The sequence below is a fragment of the Carya illinoinensis genome, chromosome 9, assembly GCF_018687715.1.
Source record: "Carya illinoinensis cultivar Pawnee chromosome 9, C.illinoinensisPawnee_v1, whole genome shotgun sequence".
Classification (NCBI taxonomy): domain Eukaryota; kingdom Viridiplantae; phylum Streptophyta; class Magnoliopsida; order Fagales; family Juglandaceae; genus Carya; species Carya illinoinensis.
The window spans coordinates 15041736-15057827 of record NC_056760.1 but is presented as its reverse complement, the minus strand read 5'-3'; the positions used below and the strand labels follow the sequence as shown (position 1 = coordinate 15057827).

General features: G+C 36.2%; 2 protein-coding genes across 3 annotated transcripts; one reads left to right on the top strand and one right to left on the bottom strand.

Annotated features, from left to right (window-relative positions):
• Positions 1-1469: 1469 nt before the first annotated feature.
• On the top strand, positions 1470-11264 carry LOC122276284 (katanin p60 ATPase-containing subunit A-like 2). Of its 2 annotated transcripts, none has more exons than XM_043085887.1 (11): positions 1470-1712; positions 2225-2395; positions 2479-2534; positions 4031-4096; positions 4277-4384; positions 4464-4530; positions 5650-5734; positions 7667-7827; positions 8469-8570; positions 9218-9440; positions 10877-11264. In XM_043085887.1, exons 1-11 carry the CDS (start codon positions 1674-1676, stop codon positions 11008-11010), a joined length of 1212 nt encoding a protein of 403 aa, XP_042941821.1. In that variant the 5' UTR covers positions 1470-1673; the 3' UTR covers positions 11011-11264. The 2 variants fall into 2 exon arrangements, with proteins under 2 accessions (XP_042941821.1, XP_042941822.1); XM_043085888.1 differs by having other exon boundaries at positions 1473-1712; positions 2252-2395.
• Positions 11265-12309: 1045 nt separating this feature from the next.
• Positions 12310-14645, bottom strand: LOC122276285 (calcyclin-binding protein). Its single transcript, XM_043085890.1, has 5 exons — positions 14386-14645; positions 13326-13466; positions 12947-13186; positions 12796-12855; positions 12310-12628 (listed from the first exon to the last, which is right to left on the bottom strand). Exons 1-5 carry the CDS (start codon positions 14494-14496, stop codon positions 12524-12526), a joined length of 657 nt encoding a protein of 218 aa, XP_042941824.1. The 5' UTR covers positions 14497-14645; the 3' UTR covers positions 12310-12523.
• Positions 14646-16092: the final 1447 nt, after the last annotated feature.

Genomic DNA, 16092 nt, shown 5'->3' with positions numbered 1-16092 from the left:
TATAAGTCAACCAAGTGCTTAGCTGTACGATAGGTATGAGCCCAATGTCCAGTCATACCACATCTATGGCATCCATCTTCATTTTTCTTTAAAAATTTGTTTTGAGGACCTTTGCCCTTCTCTGAGTTGAACCACTTCTGGTGGTACGGTGTATATCTATTATTATCCCTTTTAGTGTGGTCACTTCTATGATCTCCTTCTATAGTTTTTCTTACCACGTCCACGTCCTCTTTTTTTTTTTGAAAAGATGCACCATTCGCTTCTGGGAATGATGTAAATCTAGTACCATTCACTTCAGGGAATGATATAGAACCAGTAGGACGTGACTGGTGATTTCTTAACAAAAGCTCATTATTTTGCTCAGCTAATAGAAGACAAGATATAAGTTCAGAATATTTTTTTAACTTTCGCTCTCGATACTGCTGCTGCAGGAGCATATTCGAGGCATGGAAAGTAGTATATGTTTTCTCTAATAAGTCATCATCAGTGACTTTTTCACCACATAATTTCAATAGCAAGCTAATTTTAAAGAGTGCAGAGTTATACTCACTAACACTCTTGAAGTCTTGCAACCTCAGGTGCATCCAATCATGACGAGCTTTTGGGAGGATTACAGTTTTCTGGTGTTCATATCTATCCCTTAAATCATTCCACAAAATAAGTGAATCTTTTACCGTTAGATACTCAGTTTTTAATTCTTCATGAAGATGGTGCCGAAGGAAAATCATTGCCTTAGCACGGTCCTGCAGGGACCCTTGATTTCCTTCTTTAATTGTATCTCTCAGATTCATCTCATCCAGATGGATCTCAGCATCAAGGATCCAAGATAAATAATTTTTCCCAGAAATGTCAAGAGCAACGAATTCTAATTTTGTAAGATTTGACATTTTCTACATATATAAATCAGGAATATAAGTATGTTTAATATTTCATATTCATTTTGAAAACTATAAAAATATATTGAAAAACTTACTTGAAGTAGATGACTTCTAGCTTCAAAATCGTCAGAACTTTCGTGCTGATAACGTGTTATAAAACTTTCGAAAGGAGAGAGAAAGAGATAAAGCTCAGAGAGATTATGAAACTTATGAATTTCTTAAAAAATTCAACGATATATATATGAGTACAAAGGAGACTATGCTTTTGACGACTAGCACTATGCATTTGACAGCTAGCTCACTATGCTAGCACTATGCACTATGCATTTGACGGCTAGCTCACTATGTTAGCACTATGCACTGTGCATTTGACGGCTAGCTCAAAGTGGTCATATAATTTATTTTACAACAATATTATTTTACAACAATAATTAAATTTTTCTTTATTAAAATTTTTCCTTATTAAATTATGGTTTGGAAAATTGTTCGTTGCACACATCGTGGAAAGCACGTGAAGAGACAAATGTCCGACCTTTCCCTCGTCTCCTCTACAACTCGACCGCGGAAAAAATCTTTTCCCGAGCCGTAATTCTGCTCAAATAATTAGATGCCTGCTAATGGGCACGCACACCGCATGCGCCACGTGCTTCTTCTTCCTCTTCTTCTCCACTTGTTACTGGGCTGTTTGAGAGAAGAGAAGAGAAGAGAAGAGAAGAGAGAGAGAAGTGAAAGAGAATTTCAGAGAGCCTCTCTTTATCTTTTCCTCTTTTCCTCTAGCAGATCCGATCTTAGAACATGGCCGACGAACCTCAACTCACTCGCTGGTCCTTTATGGTATTCTCTCTCTCTCTCTCTCTCTCTCTCTCTTCCCTCGTCCCTGTTTGGATGCTGAGAAACTTTGTGACGAAAAAGAAAATCAATTTGTTATGTTGATCTTGGATTTGACATTGTTCGCAATTTGATGAAACTAGAACCTTCGCTTAGCTTAGTAAACTATCGGCTTTTCCGAGTTTTAACTCTTTATTTTTTCTTAAAGGAAATCAACAGATTCGAAAAGAGTGGTTTTACGTTTTTCTTTCTTTCTCGCATTTTCCCACCATCCAAACATAGAATCAATCGCCTTAGCTGCATGGATCAACTTCACATTTTATAGTGGATTTCCTATTCGCTCGAGAAATTTTTGTGTTGATATCTTTGAATTATGCTCATCATGGTTTTATAATTGCATTGCAAATCTTATCTTAGTTATCTAGGTGGTTTTGAAAAAATGAAAAAAAATCTAGCGGACAGGATTTACTGAGACTTGTGCATTGTGCATTTATCAGAGCTATCATGTGTATCTATAGGATTTTAAATTTTTTTATGATGCCAAGTTTGGTAGAAAGAGGTTGCCGGAAAATGGTCAAGTGGCCGATAAACCGCTGAGTAATGGCAGTTCTTCAGCTGGGACGCCAAATGGGAACTCGCATGTGAAGAACACATCTGATATGGCCATATATGAGCAGTTCCGGGGCCAGGTAGTGCATTTGGTACATCTTATGTTGAATTAGTGATAGTAGATCTTATTCAGGGCCTAACTGACTTAGTTATTTGTTTCCAGGAGAGGAGCTCGACACATACAAATGGAGTTCTGTCTGGTCAAACTGATGAGAGACCGTATGATTTCTTGATTCTTTACTTCATGGAGTTTTGTTTTCTTTTAGCTTTTGTTGGTCTCGTGTGGAATTCTTGATAATCATCTTATGGTACTGTGGTGGGGTACAAATGGCAGTTGTATGGGTTTGGCAGAGAACAAAAAGTTGTCATCATTACTTTTAGAACTCTAAATACAATTTTATTGGAACTTCATAATGACCTGGTAACATAGTTCTATTTATCAGAGTTCGACTCTTGTTGCTAGAAATATTCGCAGCACAATCATTGAAAGATGTTTTTTTTTTTTTTTTTTTTAAAAGTAAACAGTAGTATTGATAATAATAAGCATAGTCCAAGTACTATCAATGACAATCATTGAAAGAAGTTACTATCAATTGATTACATTCCGGCACAGGCAGTGCTGTGGGTGGGTGGGTGGGTGTGTTTTTTTTTTTTTTTTTTTTTGGGTTGTGGGGGGGGGGGGTGGGGTTGGGGTTGGGCTAAATAAGTAACTGCTGTGTTGATTTGAAAGGCTAAGAGTATTGTACAATCCATTCTTTTATTTTGCCTTTTAAAATCAATGGTTTTGTGTTTGTTTTTAGAACGATATGAGGAAATACAGTGTGCACATGTACTTCACATTTCCCTTGTATTAACGTATAGTTTATATGTTTTACTGATAAAAAAAAGTGTAGTTGATATGTTTTCTGAGGTATGCTAGAGGCATTTTTTGGCATGTTAAATTGATATTTCTTGGCTGAGGAATTTTTCTTCTTGAGCGTCTCATCATGCAGGGAATAATTATGAAGCATTTGTGTGATTATGCCTTCGAATATTGAGCATCTATGATTTATGACTTCAGTACAATTTACCTTCAAATAACTTCATTAATGATTGGCAGTAAGAAACTCTTCATATTATTGTTGTATTTTTTTTTAGACGGGATGGGGAGGAGGGCTATGATTGTGTTTGGATTCTGTCTTTATAAGAATATAACAATGTTGTGAGCCTCACCTTCCTACTATATTTATATCTCAGACATACGTATGTATATTAAAATTCTGAAGATGGGTATCTCATTTTTCAATTTACAAAATGGATATTTTTTTTTTTTTTTTTTTGGGGACAGGCTGGAGTGGGGTGGGGAGGGATCGGTGGATTAACTCAAATATATGGGTAACACATTGATTGTCATTGGCTAAAACACTGACAATATAGTAAGAAATGGTGTGATGGTTCTGAATTAATTCAACTTTCTTCATTCTTAATTTTTCTTGATGATATTGCCTACCTATTCCCTTGTAGATACTAAACAAGGGAAATAAACATATAGTAAAAAGCCTACACATGGTCAAGACTGCAACCTAGGGTGATTGCAGCATTACTCTGTAAAACTTTTTTTCTTGATATTTTCAGTAACGACACTGGAGTTTCTGATGCTGACAATCATATATGATGGAATAATTATTTTATGAATTCTTGGAGAACCTGCTAATCAAAAATGTTCACCTTTTCAGGCAGAAGTCTCTTCTTCCTCCCTTTGAGTCTGCAGAAATGCGGGCCCTGGCTGAAAGTTTAAGTAGGTAAAATGCTAACACAAAGGAATTCACAATAGGCAACACCTGTTACTATTATTGCTTCTGTATAGTCTGGTTGGTTGATCATTTTTCTGTTTAACTTACATAATAGAATCTTAAACTATACTTTTCTTTTTATAAGTAAATTTTAAATCACACTTGTTGTCTTCATTACATCTTATGCAGAGATATCATCCGTGGTAATCCAGATGTTAAGTGGGAAAGCATCAAGGGGTTAGAGAATGCCAAACGTTTACTTAAAGAGGCAGTTGTCATGCCAATAAAATATCCCAAGTAGGTCTTGTTCATGGAATAATCTATTAAGAAGTCAGTTAAGTTGATCAAGTTAAGCTGATCTGTCCCATTGTTCTAGGTACTTTACTGGTCTTTTATCACCATGGAAAGGCATTCTCCTTTTTGGACCTCCTGGGACAGGAAAGGTTCGTAAATTGTCTTCTGATTTACTTTAGTTCACATGTTTTTATTTAATTTATTTTCTTTCATTACATTATTTGATTGTCCTACCCTAGACAGTGATGTGTTTGGAGTTGTTTTTTACTTGTCTTCATGTTAATTGACTGAAGTGATAGTTCTATTTGATTTTGTTCTTTTGCCTAGGAGGAGAAGAGGAGGGGGGGCTTCATATATCCTCTCCTCTTTTGCCCTTCAATTTTTGCATTCAGGCATTGTCCAAATTCAAATTTTCATTTGGCCCACCCCCTCCTTCCCTTGTGTTCCTCTTGATACCATTGGAGCTAACATGCTTTTGTACAAGTTATTACTCAACAGAGATAGTACTTCAAGTTAGAAAAATGAGTTTTCTGTAAATATTCATGCAACAGAGATTTTGAACACAAAATTTAACATCCTTGTGATCTGCTCTCGTGATATATTAATTCAATTAAAATCAAGTGGGAGTACAAAATTTGGCTTGCCAAAATTGACTTATGATCTGAGTTGCTGTCAGCAAGACCGACCACCCTGACAGGAGAAAACATTATTGAGAAAGGAACGGTTTGCCAGATCTGACATTTTGCTATTTTAATAATGAAAAATTATATTCACGAGCCTGCTTATTGGTATACCAAACATGCTATTGATGTGGAAGCTTGCCACATTAACTAGCATAATATATATGTATATTTTTTATGATTGACGTGGATATGTATATATATATATTTATATTTTTTATGATTGACGTGGTCCCACAGTAAGTGGTGTGATTATATTAGTTTGTAAGTAGTAGAACTCTTTAATGATTGATACAGTTTAATGCATTATCATTTAGTGGGAATATGTGTAACTTATAAACAAAAACCTAGGAGCATGTGTAAAATGGCTTGCCACACTTCCCTCGAATTTTTTTTGATAGGTAACAGAATTTTTTTAAAATAATTCAAATATGTAGCCCAAGTACACAGGATATATACAAGAGAAACTGGAATTAGAGGAGAAAAAATTATCAAGAAAGGAAATGGCCTGCCAAATCTGGCGTTTTGTTCTTTTTATTTTAATGATTGATACTCTAGAATGTGTATCACCATATCGTTTTTCTGCAGACCATGCTTGCCAAGGCTGTTGCAACCGAGTGCAAGACCACATTTTTCAATATTTCAGCATCTTCTGTTGTCAGCAAATGGCGTGGTATGTCGGTATCAAGCAGTTTTTCTTTTTCTTGTGCCCATGTTGGTTCAATTCAATGCCGGTTTCATTCGTCTAGTTCAAAAACCTACAGACAACATTTTGTTGTTTATTGAGAGGACCCGTGAGGAGTTGGCCTTGGTTCCTCCTCTGGGATCAGGACCGAACACTAGAAGCTGCCTATTCAGAGAAGAATTGGTTATATAAGAAATTGGAGCTAAGTTAATTTGAAACTGTGAACAATAAACAAAACATATATTCCATACCGTCCTTTTATTGTACCCGATCGGTTGTGAAGAGCTCTGGCTAGTCCTATTTACCTCACCTCTGAGGGGATGAACTATTAGTGCATAAAGTACTCCATAAAATCTTCGATGTGGAAAAAGGAGGAGCAAACTGTATTTGACAAAATAAGACTGAAAGCCAGTTGTAAATAGTTGAACTAAATGGGTGTTGATGGTTGAAGTTTGTTTAGAGCTCCAAAGGACTACATGTTTGCTAGATGACATGGCATGATGTGATTGGTTTTTGAGAAGAGCCACTGGAGAAGGTAGCAAGGTCATACATATGATCTCCCTTTGAAGGCATTTGTTAGTGGATATTGATGTAGGGTAGGCAAGATTGCATTGTTAGCTGCGATTAGTTGTCAAGATGGAAAGGTTTCATGAGGATTATTAAATGGGGAGATCTAAGATCTGGATTAGTTATTTGTTGCTGGTTGTCATATGCATTCCTAATTAATGCTGCGTATGGAAGGAATTTATGAGGTTTTTTTTTTTCCCGAAAAGTAGAAGTAATTTATGAGCTAATTGTTTTAGTATATACACTGCAAGAGATTTGCATATGGTTTTAGTGGTATTTAATCAAATATTTGTTGCTCATCTTAAAATTTTGGGGTGCATGCCATCTAAGATTGGTTTCATTTTTAATTTTGTGATGACCGATACATTTCATCACGCAACTTATGAGATTGCTGCATTTTGATCTTTTCTCAAATACATTTCACCTTATGACTCTTATGATTTCCTATGTATATATATGCATGAGTGCACATCAGAGCTAAAATTACTACAACCTCACAAAGAAAACCACCCATTTTAAACACACCAAGTGTCTTAAAATAGCTAGCCTCCATAGATGGGTCTCAGTTATTACATAAACATGATAACACAGCAACGTGGAAGTTGGACAACGCTCTCATGTAGGTACTGAAGGGGATGATGGATGGTATTGAGCCCAATGATGTTATATGACTCAGCAAGATCTCATAGGTTGCTGGCTCTGAACTTAGAGGTTCTATTGGAAAATTGTCGTGCAAGATATCTAACAGTATGAGTGGTTATCCATTTCTAAAGGAAAAGCTACAAGCTATGTTAAGTATATCTCAAGTTTGTAGAGGCAATAAAGTAGATGGGCAGACCTGTTCTTTGTTTGGTTGAAGATGGTATTGGTTCAAAACTCAAGAATTTTATTAGGAAACTATCTGAGTGGATTTTAACTGTGACTGTGACATAAATTTGTCTAGAGGCTTAGACAGCTGCTTTCATGGTTTATTTGCACTGGTAATGGGTTATGTATATTTTATTTGGATTGCTGGGAATCCTTTTCTTGTGTGATAGCAGATTATTAGGCTAATTAAATCAGACCAATTATGATGCTATTTCTTTTTTTGCCCTTTCATATCAAATTTCACCTAAGGCTTCCTCAATTCAAAAAATGGTTCTAGATATTCCACCTCATTTCATACAAACGTGGTGGAATCTGATCATGAAGATGTGGTGCTCTTTCATTGTTGATTTCTCCCATTCCTTATGTTTTTATTGGTTCAAGCACAACACTAAATTACAGGGAGGTATAATATTAGATGTGCTATCTTCTTCTTTTTATCAATCTGATTCAGCTAGTGACTTGCATTTTGGTTGTATGACATTGCAGGCGACTCAGAGAAGTTAGTTAAGGTGTTATTTGATCTTGCTAGGCACCATGCACCATCAACTATATTTCTTGACGAAATTGATGCTATTATTAGTCAACGTGGTGAAGGACGTAGCGAACATGAAGCAAGTAGGCGTTTGAAAACTGAGCTGCTCATACAGGTGATGTCTACTATTTTATGTGCGATTGGACACTTACATGAAGCATATGTGCTCATAAAAATAAAAGATAATTCCTATGTCCCATTGGCGAAAAGCCAATGATTTACCTGATCCATGTGATGGGGATGCATTACACTGGCCTGGGGTTTAACCGGGTTAAAGGTGTGTTGTGTTTGCATGGTTTCTGTGATTCCTCATCAAAAAGGATGTTGGATGTTAAATATTCAGCAATCTCTTAATTTGTTCGATACATATCTGTTAAGAGGAATACTTTTAGGAGGAGAGTTTTATAATCAGCCAACTTTGTCCGAGTAATTGCAATTATCATAGTTGAATAATGTGTAACAAGAACAGGGATTATTATTACAAATTACTAATATGGATGGCCAATCCAAACACCAGCAAATCAAATTTAGTCTCATTTGTTTTGAGGTTGTCATATTCTGCATTGGTTCCCATGCCCTTATATCATCTCCCTTCATAATTGGGATTGTCAGCTCCTGTTTGTGAGAATTCAGAAACTCAAATAAATTATATCGATGAATTATCAGTTATCTTCAGTTAATATATTAGTTTATGGAATGATTTATCATTCATGATTTCCATATTTCTCTAAATTAATCACTTGGACTAAATTGCAGATGGATGGTTTAACGCGGACAGATGAGCTTGTTTTTGTTTTGGCAGCAACAAATCTCCCCTGGGAACTAGATGCAGCGATGCTCCGGCGTCTTGAGAAGCGAGTATCCTTTTCAAGAATTCATTCTAGTTATACACTATAGGAAGAGGGATTAGGTTAAATGATTATAGTCTTCTAGTGGCTATTTCTGTGATTTTGGCTATAATGCTGGGCTAATTTTATCATGCAAGAATCTTAATTGTTGGCATATTATCGAATTCATGGTGGTCATTTTAAATTTTTGGAAACTATTGAATCCAAAAACTAGTTTTTGGATCTAATTTGAAGAGGGAATTAGTTGACTGCCAATTAATATAAGTTGATATTTACCGTTCCTATCAAGTAGGAAAACAAAATTATACAATTTTCAACATTGCAAAACCAAAATATTTCAATCCGGGGGCTGCTTTTGGCATTGGTTATTACCTAGCTTCAGTTAACTATCCAGTATCTGTCTCTTGGCTCCTGTTCTCATTGTGTGAAGACACTGTTATTGGATCCAGTAGCATCTCCCCCACAGGACACGGGGCAGAGGGTTAGGTCACAATTGTACTTACCTAAAAAATAAATAAAAAACAAAAAAAAAATAATCTATATAGTTGGTATTTCAGTCAGATGGTAATGTTGTAGATGAAAAATATTCAAACTGGCAGCAAAGTTTAGTTTCTCTATTCATGGTAAAATGGTTCTCCTTTGACCATGATAAATAAGATCCTAGTGCCATTGCCAGAGCCAGAAGCAAGAAGATCCATGTTTGAGGAACTCTTGCCATCACAACCTGGTGAGGAGAAGCTTCCTTATGATTTGTTGGTTGAAAGGACGGAAGGTTATTCAGGTTCAGATATTCGATTACTGTGCAAAGAGGCTGCTATGCAGCCCCTTAGACGCATAATGGCACTCCTTGAAGAGATGCAGGAATTAGTGCCTGAGGATGGTATGTGACTTCTCTACATTATGCAGTTTTGAAATTTACAAAAAATGTCTGATACAAGGATTACAGGATGAGTACATGAATTTCTTTGCTTATAAACCCCTTTTAGATGCCTTCGAGGAGAAATTGGTTGAAGAATGTGCTGCTTTATTATTTCATTCGCAGTTTCTCTATGCTTGATAAGCATATGACTGACTAAAAGTCCACCTCCGCATGCTAAGGGATCATTGTCTGATGGAATTTTACAAGCCTTGGGCTGCTGCACAAATTCATGTCTCAAGAGTGATCGCCCCAATCTAAAATGCTTAAGGATAGGACCCATATCCAATCTTCACTCCTCCGAGGGTCCCACTTATGTGGGATCAGTTCTGAGTAATGACATCAGATATTAGATCTTATATATGACCATATCATAGGCAGAATATGCCAGAATCAAGTGAGGGTAATGAATGAGAGGGTGTCTCTTTCATGCTGGTACTCAGAGGCGTTAAAAAGAGACTTTAGGTTCACAAGGTGTTTGAATGAGTAGCATATTATGTTATGTCAAACAAACCGTCCAATGCTAATTTTATGTGGCATTTGGTTTGAGAGATCCAAAGTCTTCTCCAACATCCTGATTTCTAAATCCGATGTTTGGGAGTTTAAATGCCAAGAAGAGTATTAGTGCTATAGCAAGCACTTGATTTGCTTAGAAATTTAACAAGATTAATGGGAACGGGAGATTTTTTTATGTGCATATTTTTGCTTGCTTTGAAGTCCTTTATACATTCTTAGGAATCTTGAAAGATGTTGTGAACCAAATGTGTTATAGAGAACTGTTTGACATGATTACTAGAAAGCATCCTACAGGGTAAATTCTGTTCATAACAGGTTACCCTTTATTCGTTGTTAATTCTGTGTATAAGTGAAGCAAGTTTGACATGCGATGTCATATGCCATCAATCTTAACATGCACTATTAATTTTGTTTTACTCTAATAAATATTATTTGTTGCAAGTCATAGGGTGCAAATATTAGAAGTTTCAGTCATTATTGTCACCCTATGGGTTGGCTCAAGTGATAAAACCCTTGGGTTTGAGAGTATACTCCCTAGGTCTAAGGTTCAAATCTCTTTAGGTGTGAACAATCTCGGGGGGACATCGGACTGTGGGATTTTTCTTTTGAATTACTCGAGGTGTATTTGTGGGAAACTCCTTCCCAAGAGCCTGTGCACCTTTGAGATTAGTCTGGACGCTATTTCCGAACACCCCAATTAAAAAAAAAAAAAAATATTGTCACCCTACATGGTATAATCTTTTTCTCCCTTTTTATAAACTAAATAAGAGGTCAACGCATGGGACATGTTTTTCGTTATTTTCTTTATATTTTCGTTGAACTTCTGAATCTTTGACCCATTGTAAACGTCATTTTGAACTGAAGGATCAATTTTTGACTTGCAGAGTTGCCTAAGGTGGGGCCAATCGGGCATGAAGACGTAGAGACAGCTATAAAGAACACCAGACCATCTGCTCATCTGCATGCGCACCGTTACGAAGAGTTCAATGAGGATTATGGTAGTCAAATTCTCCAATGAAGCCCCGCAACCTTGCTCCTAACTTTCAACAGCAAAACGTAGGTGTCAAAGTTTTATTGGTTTATCAGATTGTTATCATTCATTTCACCACTGGGACTTTTAAGAAGTGTTCATAGTTACCAGCGTAGAACTCAGCTGTTCCAAGCGTGTTGAACATGCACTAGCTCGATTCTTTGCAGTGCTTTATGCTGTAGCTATATTTCATATTGCGACAGGTTCGACTGGTTTTGAAGAATATCCTTATGCTTTCTTTCTTCCTATTCTTTCATTTCAATTCTAGGCATCTTTTGTTTGAAATAAGCTGTTCGATGGTACCTTTTTTTTAATATTTTTTATTTTTTCATAACTCTTCTGGGCAGAGCTAATAAATAAACTTATTTTAACGGTTAGACAATGGATGTATTAAATGAGAGTTATTTTTGGAAACCTTTTCAAATACCTGTTGTTCTTTATCACTGTTGATGGATTGTTAAATTTGAGAGACGGCTACAGAATGAAGTTATCTGGCTCGGGGGCGGGGCCGAAGTTGAGTGATGTTGATCGTGGGGATCTCTTGGCTATTTAGAAAACGTCAATAATTGTTGATTGGCTGTTGGCTTTGTTTCTCAGTCGAATCGAATCCATTGATAGTAGCTTAATTTCTTTGTTCTTGGGGGGTTTTAGCTTTACATACAAGGAAATTGGTCTCAAAGTTTTAATATACGACATGTGTTTAGATAAGAGGATGAGCTTGATCCAACCGGTGATGCCCATTGAGCGCACAGGTTTAGGATTTATGAAAGAGAATGGGATGATTGACAGCAGACAACCTAGCAATTCCATGCACAGCAAGCACCATTTAAAGCTTTTATCATGTTTTAGATGAGGTCGAACTGCTCCATATTCCATCTTTCAAGATTTTTGGCTGCCTTCACTTTTCAAGGGTAATTTGACCTTTGACTCATAAATTCATAGAATTTTCATTTTATGACACAGACCGATTGACCAGTTAACACAACCTTAAACCTAACACTAATTTAACCTGAGTTAAAAAACATCTAGTTTAGGTGAAAAATGAAAGGTGTGTTCTTGTTTGCAGATAAAAAGTACAATTTCCACCTTTCTCTATGTAGGAAAAGCTCATAATCTAGTGAATTTCGGGATCCCAAGATTTGCCATGACGATGTTGTTGAACTCATCATCACTTCCTATTTGTTTTTAGCAGGATTACATTGATCAAGCTTTGGTATTGCATGTAAACTTGATAACCAAAAATGTCAAAGTAAAAAGACGAAATCCAGATACGAAAAACCATCCAAATACGAAGAAAGCTATATGCAATTGAACTTCATACCTAATGACAGAAAACTATTCAAAACACAATGTAACTACAAATTGAACACAAGATGACCACCAAATACTAGACATGATAAGAATTAAAGGGCCGGCAAACCATTGCAAAACCATCATATAAACGCCAGCATCCAGTCAAAACACCATTCAATAATACAAATCAAAACATCTCTTCACAGGCTCAAGGATACCCCTTCAATGGATCTGCTGTTTTGCCAGACCTTGCATCAGTCCATGCTTTTGCAATTGTTCGCTTCATTTCGTCATCCCCTTCCTCGTACATGTTCTGAAATTTGCAAATCGAGGCAGAATACAAGATATAAAAACTTTTATCACAGAAGCTTCTGATGGATGTGCAGGTGCATGCTTGAAAATATGGTTAATGCACAAGTGAGTGAATGTGTGGGTGATCATGCACATAAGTTGCTAACGAGAAAGCAAGGTGGAACTCACCTTCATTAAATCCATGATTCCAGCCATGGGATCCCGGTCTTTGTCCACACTCGGTTTCAGCTGTTTGATAAAAAAAAAATGTATTTAGTTGATAATGTTCAATGGAAACATACACAATCCAACGACCGTACCTCTAAGATTAAGCAATTACCTTGTCCTCTTTAAACTGCAAATCTAACCAGTTCCCCTTTGAAGCTTTGAATAATGTGATAATGACCCTTTTAGGCTTAACTACCACCTTACACTTATCTGGAACAATCTCCTTGTTTAATTTAGCAATGGCACATCGGTAGTTCTTCCCTTGGACATCATGGAATTTGACGTCAACAGACACCGGCTTAAACTCAGTTTCAATTTTTTCCTGCTCAACTCCCTCTAGTGATATATATATCTGCAGGTGGCAGAATCTAGATTAGCCCACAAACACTTATATTTTGCATGTATTCTTAACTCGATGCCTTCCAAGGACCTAATACAAATGTAATAGCTTTCTGCAAACTCTTTTTTCAGCAACCAAAGTCAGTTCTTACCTTGACTTTGTCATTGTCCTGATCCCAGCTGAATGATCCGAGCGTAATATACTTCAATGCTGGATCTTTTGACACCTTAGATGCACTTGAAATAGGAGTTGGAATTTGCGAGGGAGGTGCCGAGACAGCCTCTTTTGACAGCTGCACGGCGGAACCAAGAGCAGGTCAGTACTCGCAAGCAAAATATAGAACCACAAAAATTATCTCATTTCCATATACCCTAGCAAACTGATTCAATCAACGGATCAAAAACTGAGTAGATAATCAGAGTATTGCGAAACCCATTGGGTGCATTTCATCATGGCAAGTAAATTGCACAAATACATGTTAAAAAATCACTTCCAGAGAAGTTATTTCCCATTTCCATTGGCAAGTATAAATATGGCAGACGTAATATATATCAAAAGTAATGACGATACACAACTCTTATTATAAAAAATAAGTTATAAAATAGTTTTATGAGATTTAATTTAAAACAGAACTGTATTAAAAAATAATAATAATAAAAAAAATAAAAAAAATAAAAAAAAAAAAAAAAAAAAAAAAAAAAAAAAAAAAAAAAAAAAAACCTAAAAATCATAATAATAAGAGAGTCCCCAAATCGAATCAAGTTGTTATAAAAATAAATAAATAAAAGAAAGCTTTATTCGAAGAAAAATCGTAATAATAACCGATTCTCCTATAATGATATGATATCTCCATCCGCAAAAGCGCAGGATTTAGATGAGTAATCCACAGATACGAACTGCCTCGCAGCGAGAAGAAACGAAATGGCGTCGAAAGAGTTGTGTTTTTTTTTTTTTTTTTTTTTTGAATTATCATTGTTGAACTGTAAAATACACAAAATCTTGTAAATTTGCAAAGTTGCAGTGCTAACCAGAAATTCACCATTTTAGCTTAAATTAAGAAAATAAATGAACATCGTGGAAAAGATCATGCCCAAGAAAGTCTGGTCGTTTCTGGACTACATTTCATAATGGCAGGACCACTGGGTTCAATAACAAACAAAATAAAATAAATGAGATTAAGAGTAAAAGTGTAAGAAGAAAGAAAGGAGAACCTTCTGGAGGTTGCAAATCTCGGAGGAAATGAGAGATACAATACGAGGCCTCTTGGCAATGGTTTGGAGGTGATGAAGCTCCTCTAAGTCCAGCGCAATTTCGTCCGCCATTTTTTGATGTACCCCACACGCTTAGCTTTCCAAGTTTAATGTCGCCGCAAAAGAACGTAGCAGCAGAGACTCGGAAATGGCAGTAAAGAGGGCTTTTTGGTTAAGAGTGTATGTATATGGCCTGGCCTGGGAATGGAAAATCCTAGAACCTTGTGCAATCACAGTCTGTTGAGTTGGAGGGGGCATACTTGGGTTTTCACTTTTCAGATGAGAAAAAAAAAAAAGAGAAGGTTCTAGAGTATCACCAGCAGAGTGACGAATAAGCAAGTGGCACGTGTTTAATGGTAGTGGCCAGTGGGCACTCCGTCCGTGTTTGGGTAAGCTGTCTGGGCTGGGTTAATAATGGACAGTATGTGGATTGGGCCTAAAAGCCTAATTTCTCGTGCCTTTAAACCCAACTCGTCCCCATCTTATTTAAGATTGAGTTATCGAAAATGTAGAGCTTGTTGAATGCTTGTGCATGGTTCAACAAGAACACGGTGTGTAAATTGCCTCTTTCAATAAAACATAGAAGGAACTTTTGAATTTCAACCTTTTTAATTCATAGTGATCTACTACATAGTCTTGATGCGAATTCAAAGAAGTGGCATATTGGGTTTAATCACTTGACTAAATAGCAGTGGTATTTAGCTATTAAATTGTTAGTTGGTGTCCAAGGTATACATTTTGTTCCATCTTGCAATGTATATATCAGTGCTTGGTATAGAATGTCTAAACTTGGTATTGAATCAATTTGTTGTTTCCACTTCTAGGATCAATGCTAGCTTTTGGTGTTGATGGTGGACCAGTGCTAGCAAAATATCTAAGGCCAAAGTTCAAGGTTCTATATCGAACCATGTGTCATCTCAAACTGGCTTGCAACTGTCACAAGTAATATGAAAATTGCATTCATTTTTGCTTTATCAAATTTTTATCCAGATAGCAAACAGATAATATCCATCTGCTTTATCATAATTTTGCATACATTCTAACTGTTGGAGTTGTTATTGCCAGATTAAACATTTTGTGGCTGGTGCGATAGCATTAAAGGGCATTAGGGGTCTTCTATTCATCTTTGGCAGCTCTCTTGGAGCTTATCTTCCGGTTTGTAATCTTTGGATACCTTTCCTTGCCTTTTACTTTCAGATCCACAAAAATTGGAAGTATTAAGCTTTTGTTATTGTCATGCACACCTTCCTCATGAAGCAATTGTTACTCCAATACTGTATGACTTCTATAACTATGATGTTGAGAGGAAAGAATACAATCTACTTTTCTAGATACTTAAACTGATAGGACACAATGCTATCTAGAGATAGCAATCAATCATCCAATAGTTTTAAGTACTTGAATAAACCTTGACACTTAAGAAGAAAATATCCAACTACACTAAATTTATGTGAAATAGTGATGCAAAATATGAAAACCATCTTCCCTCTTATTTGCTATTCCAAGGAAAACATTAACTTGTATCACATAGGCTACTAAATTCAACCAAAAATGAAGAAGACAAAATGATACAAACGTAAACTCAAAGCAACAGAATGTGATTACCATATAATGCAAAACCAATATATATATAATATACAAACATAAAGATATTAACTCTCTCATTTT

Coding starts and splice junctions, on each gene's coding strand:
- LOC122276285 (XM_043085890.1), bottom strand. CDS start 14,496: ATGGCGGACGAAATTGCGCTGGACTTAGAGGAGCTTCATCACCTCCAA. Junction 13,467..14,385: donor AGATTTGCAACCTCCAGAAG/GTTCTCCTTTCT, acceptor TCCGCCGTGCAG/CTGTCAAAAGAGGCTGTCTC. Junction 12,856..12,946: donor TGCAGTTTAAAGAGGACAAG/GTAATTGCTTAA, acceptor TTTATCAAACAG/CTGAAACCGAGTGTGGACAA.
- LOC122276284 (XM_043085887.1), top strand. CDS start 1,674: ATGGCCGACGAACCTCAACTCACTCGCTGGTCCTTTATG. Junction 4,097..4,276: donor CTGGCTGAAAGTTTAAGTAG/GTAAAATGCTAA, acceptor CATCTTATGCAG/AGATATCATCCGTGGTAATC. Junction 8,571..9,217: donor TCCGGCGTCTTGAGAAGCGA/GTATCCTTTTCA, acceptor ATGATAAATAAG/ATCCTAGTGCCATTGCCAGA.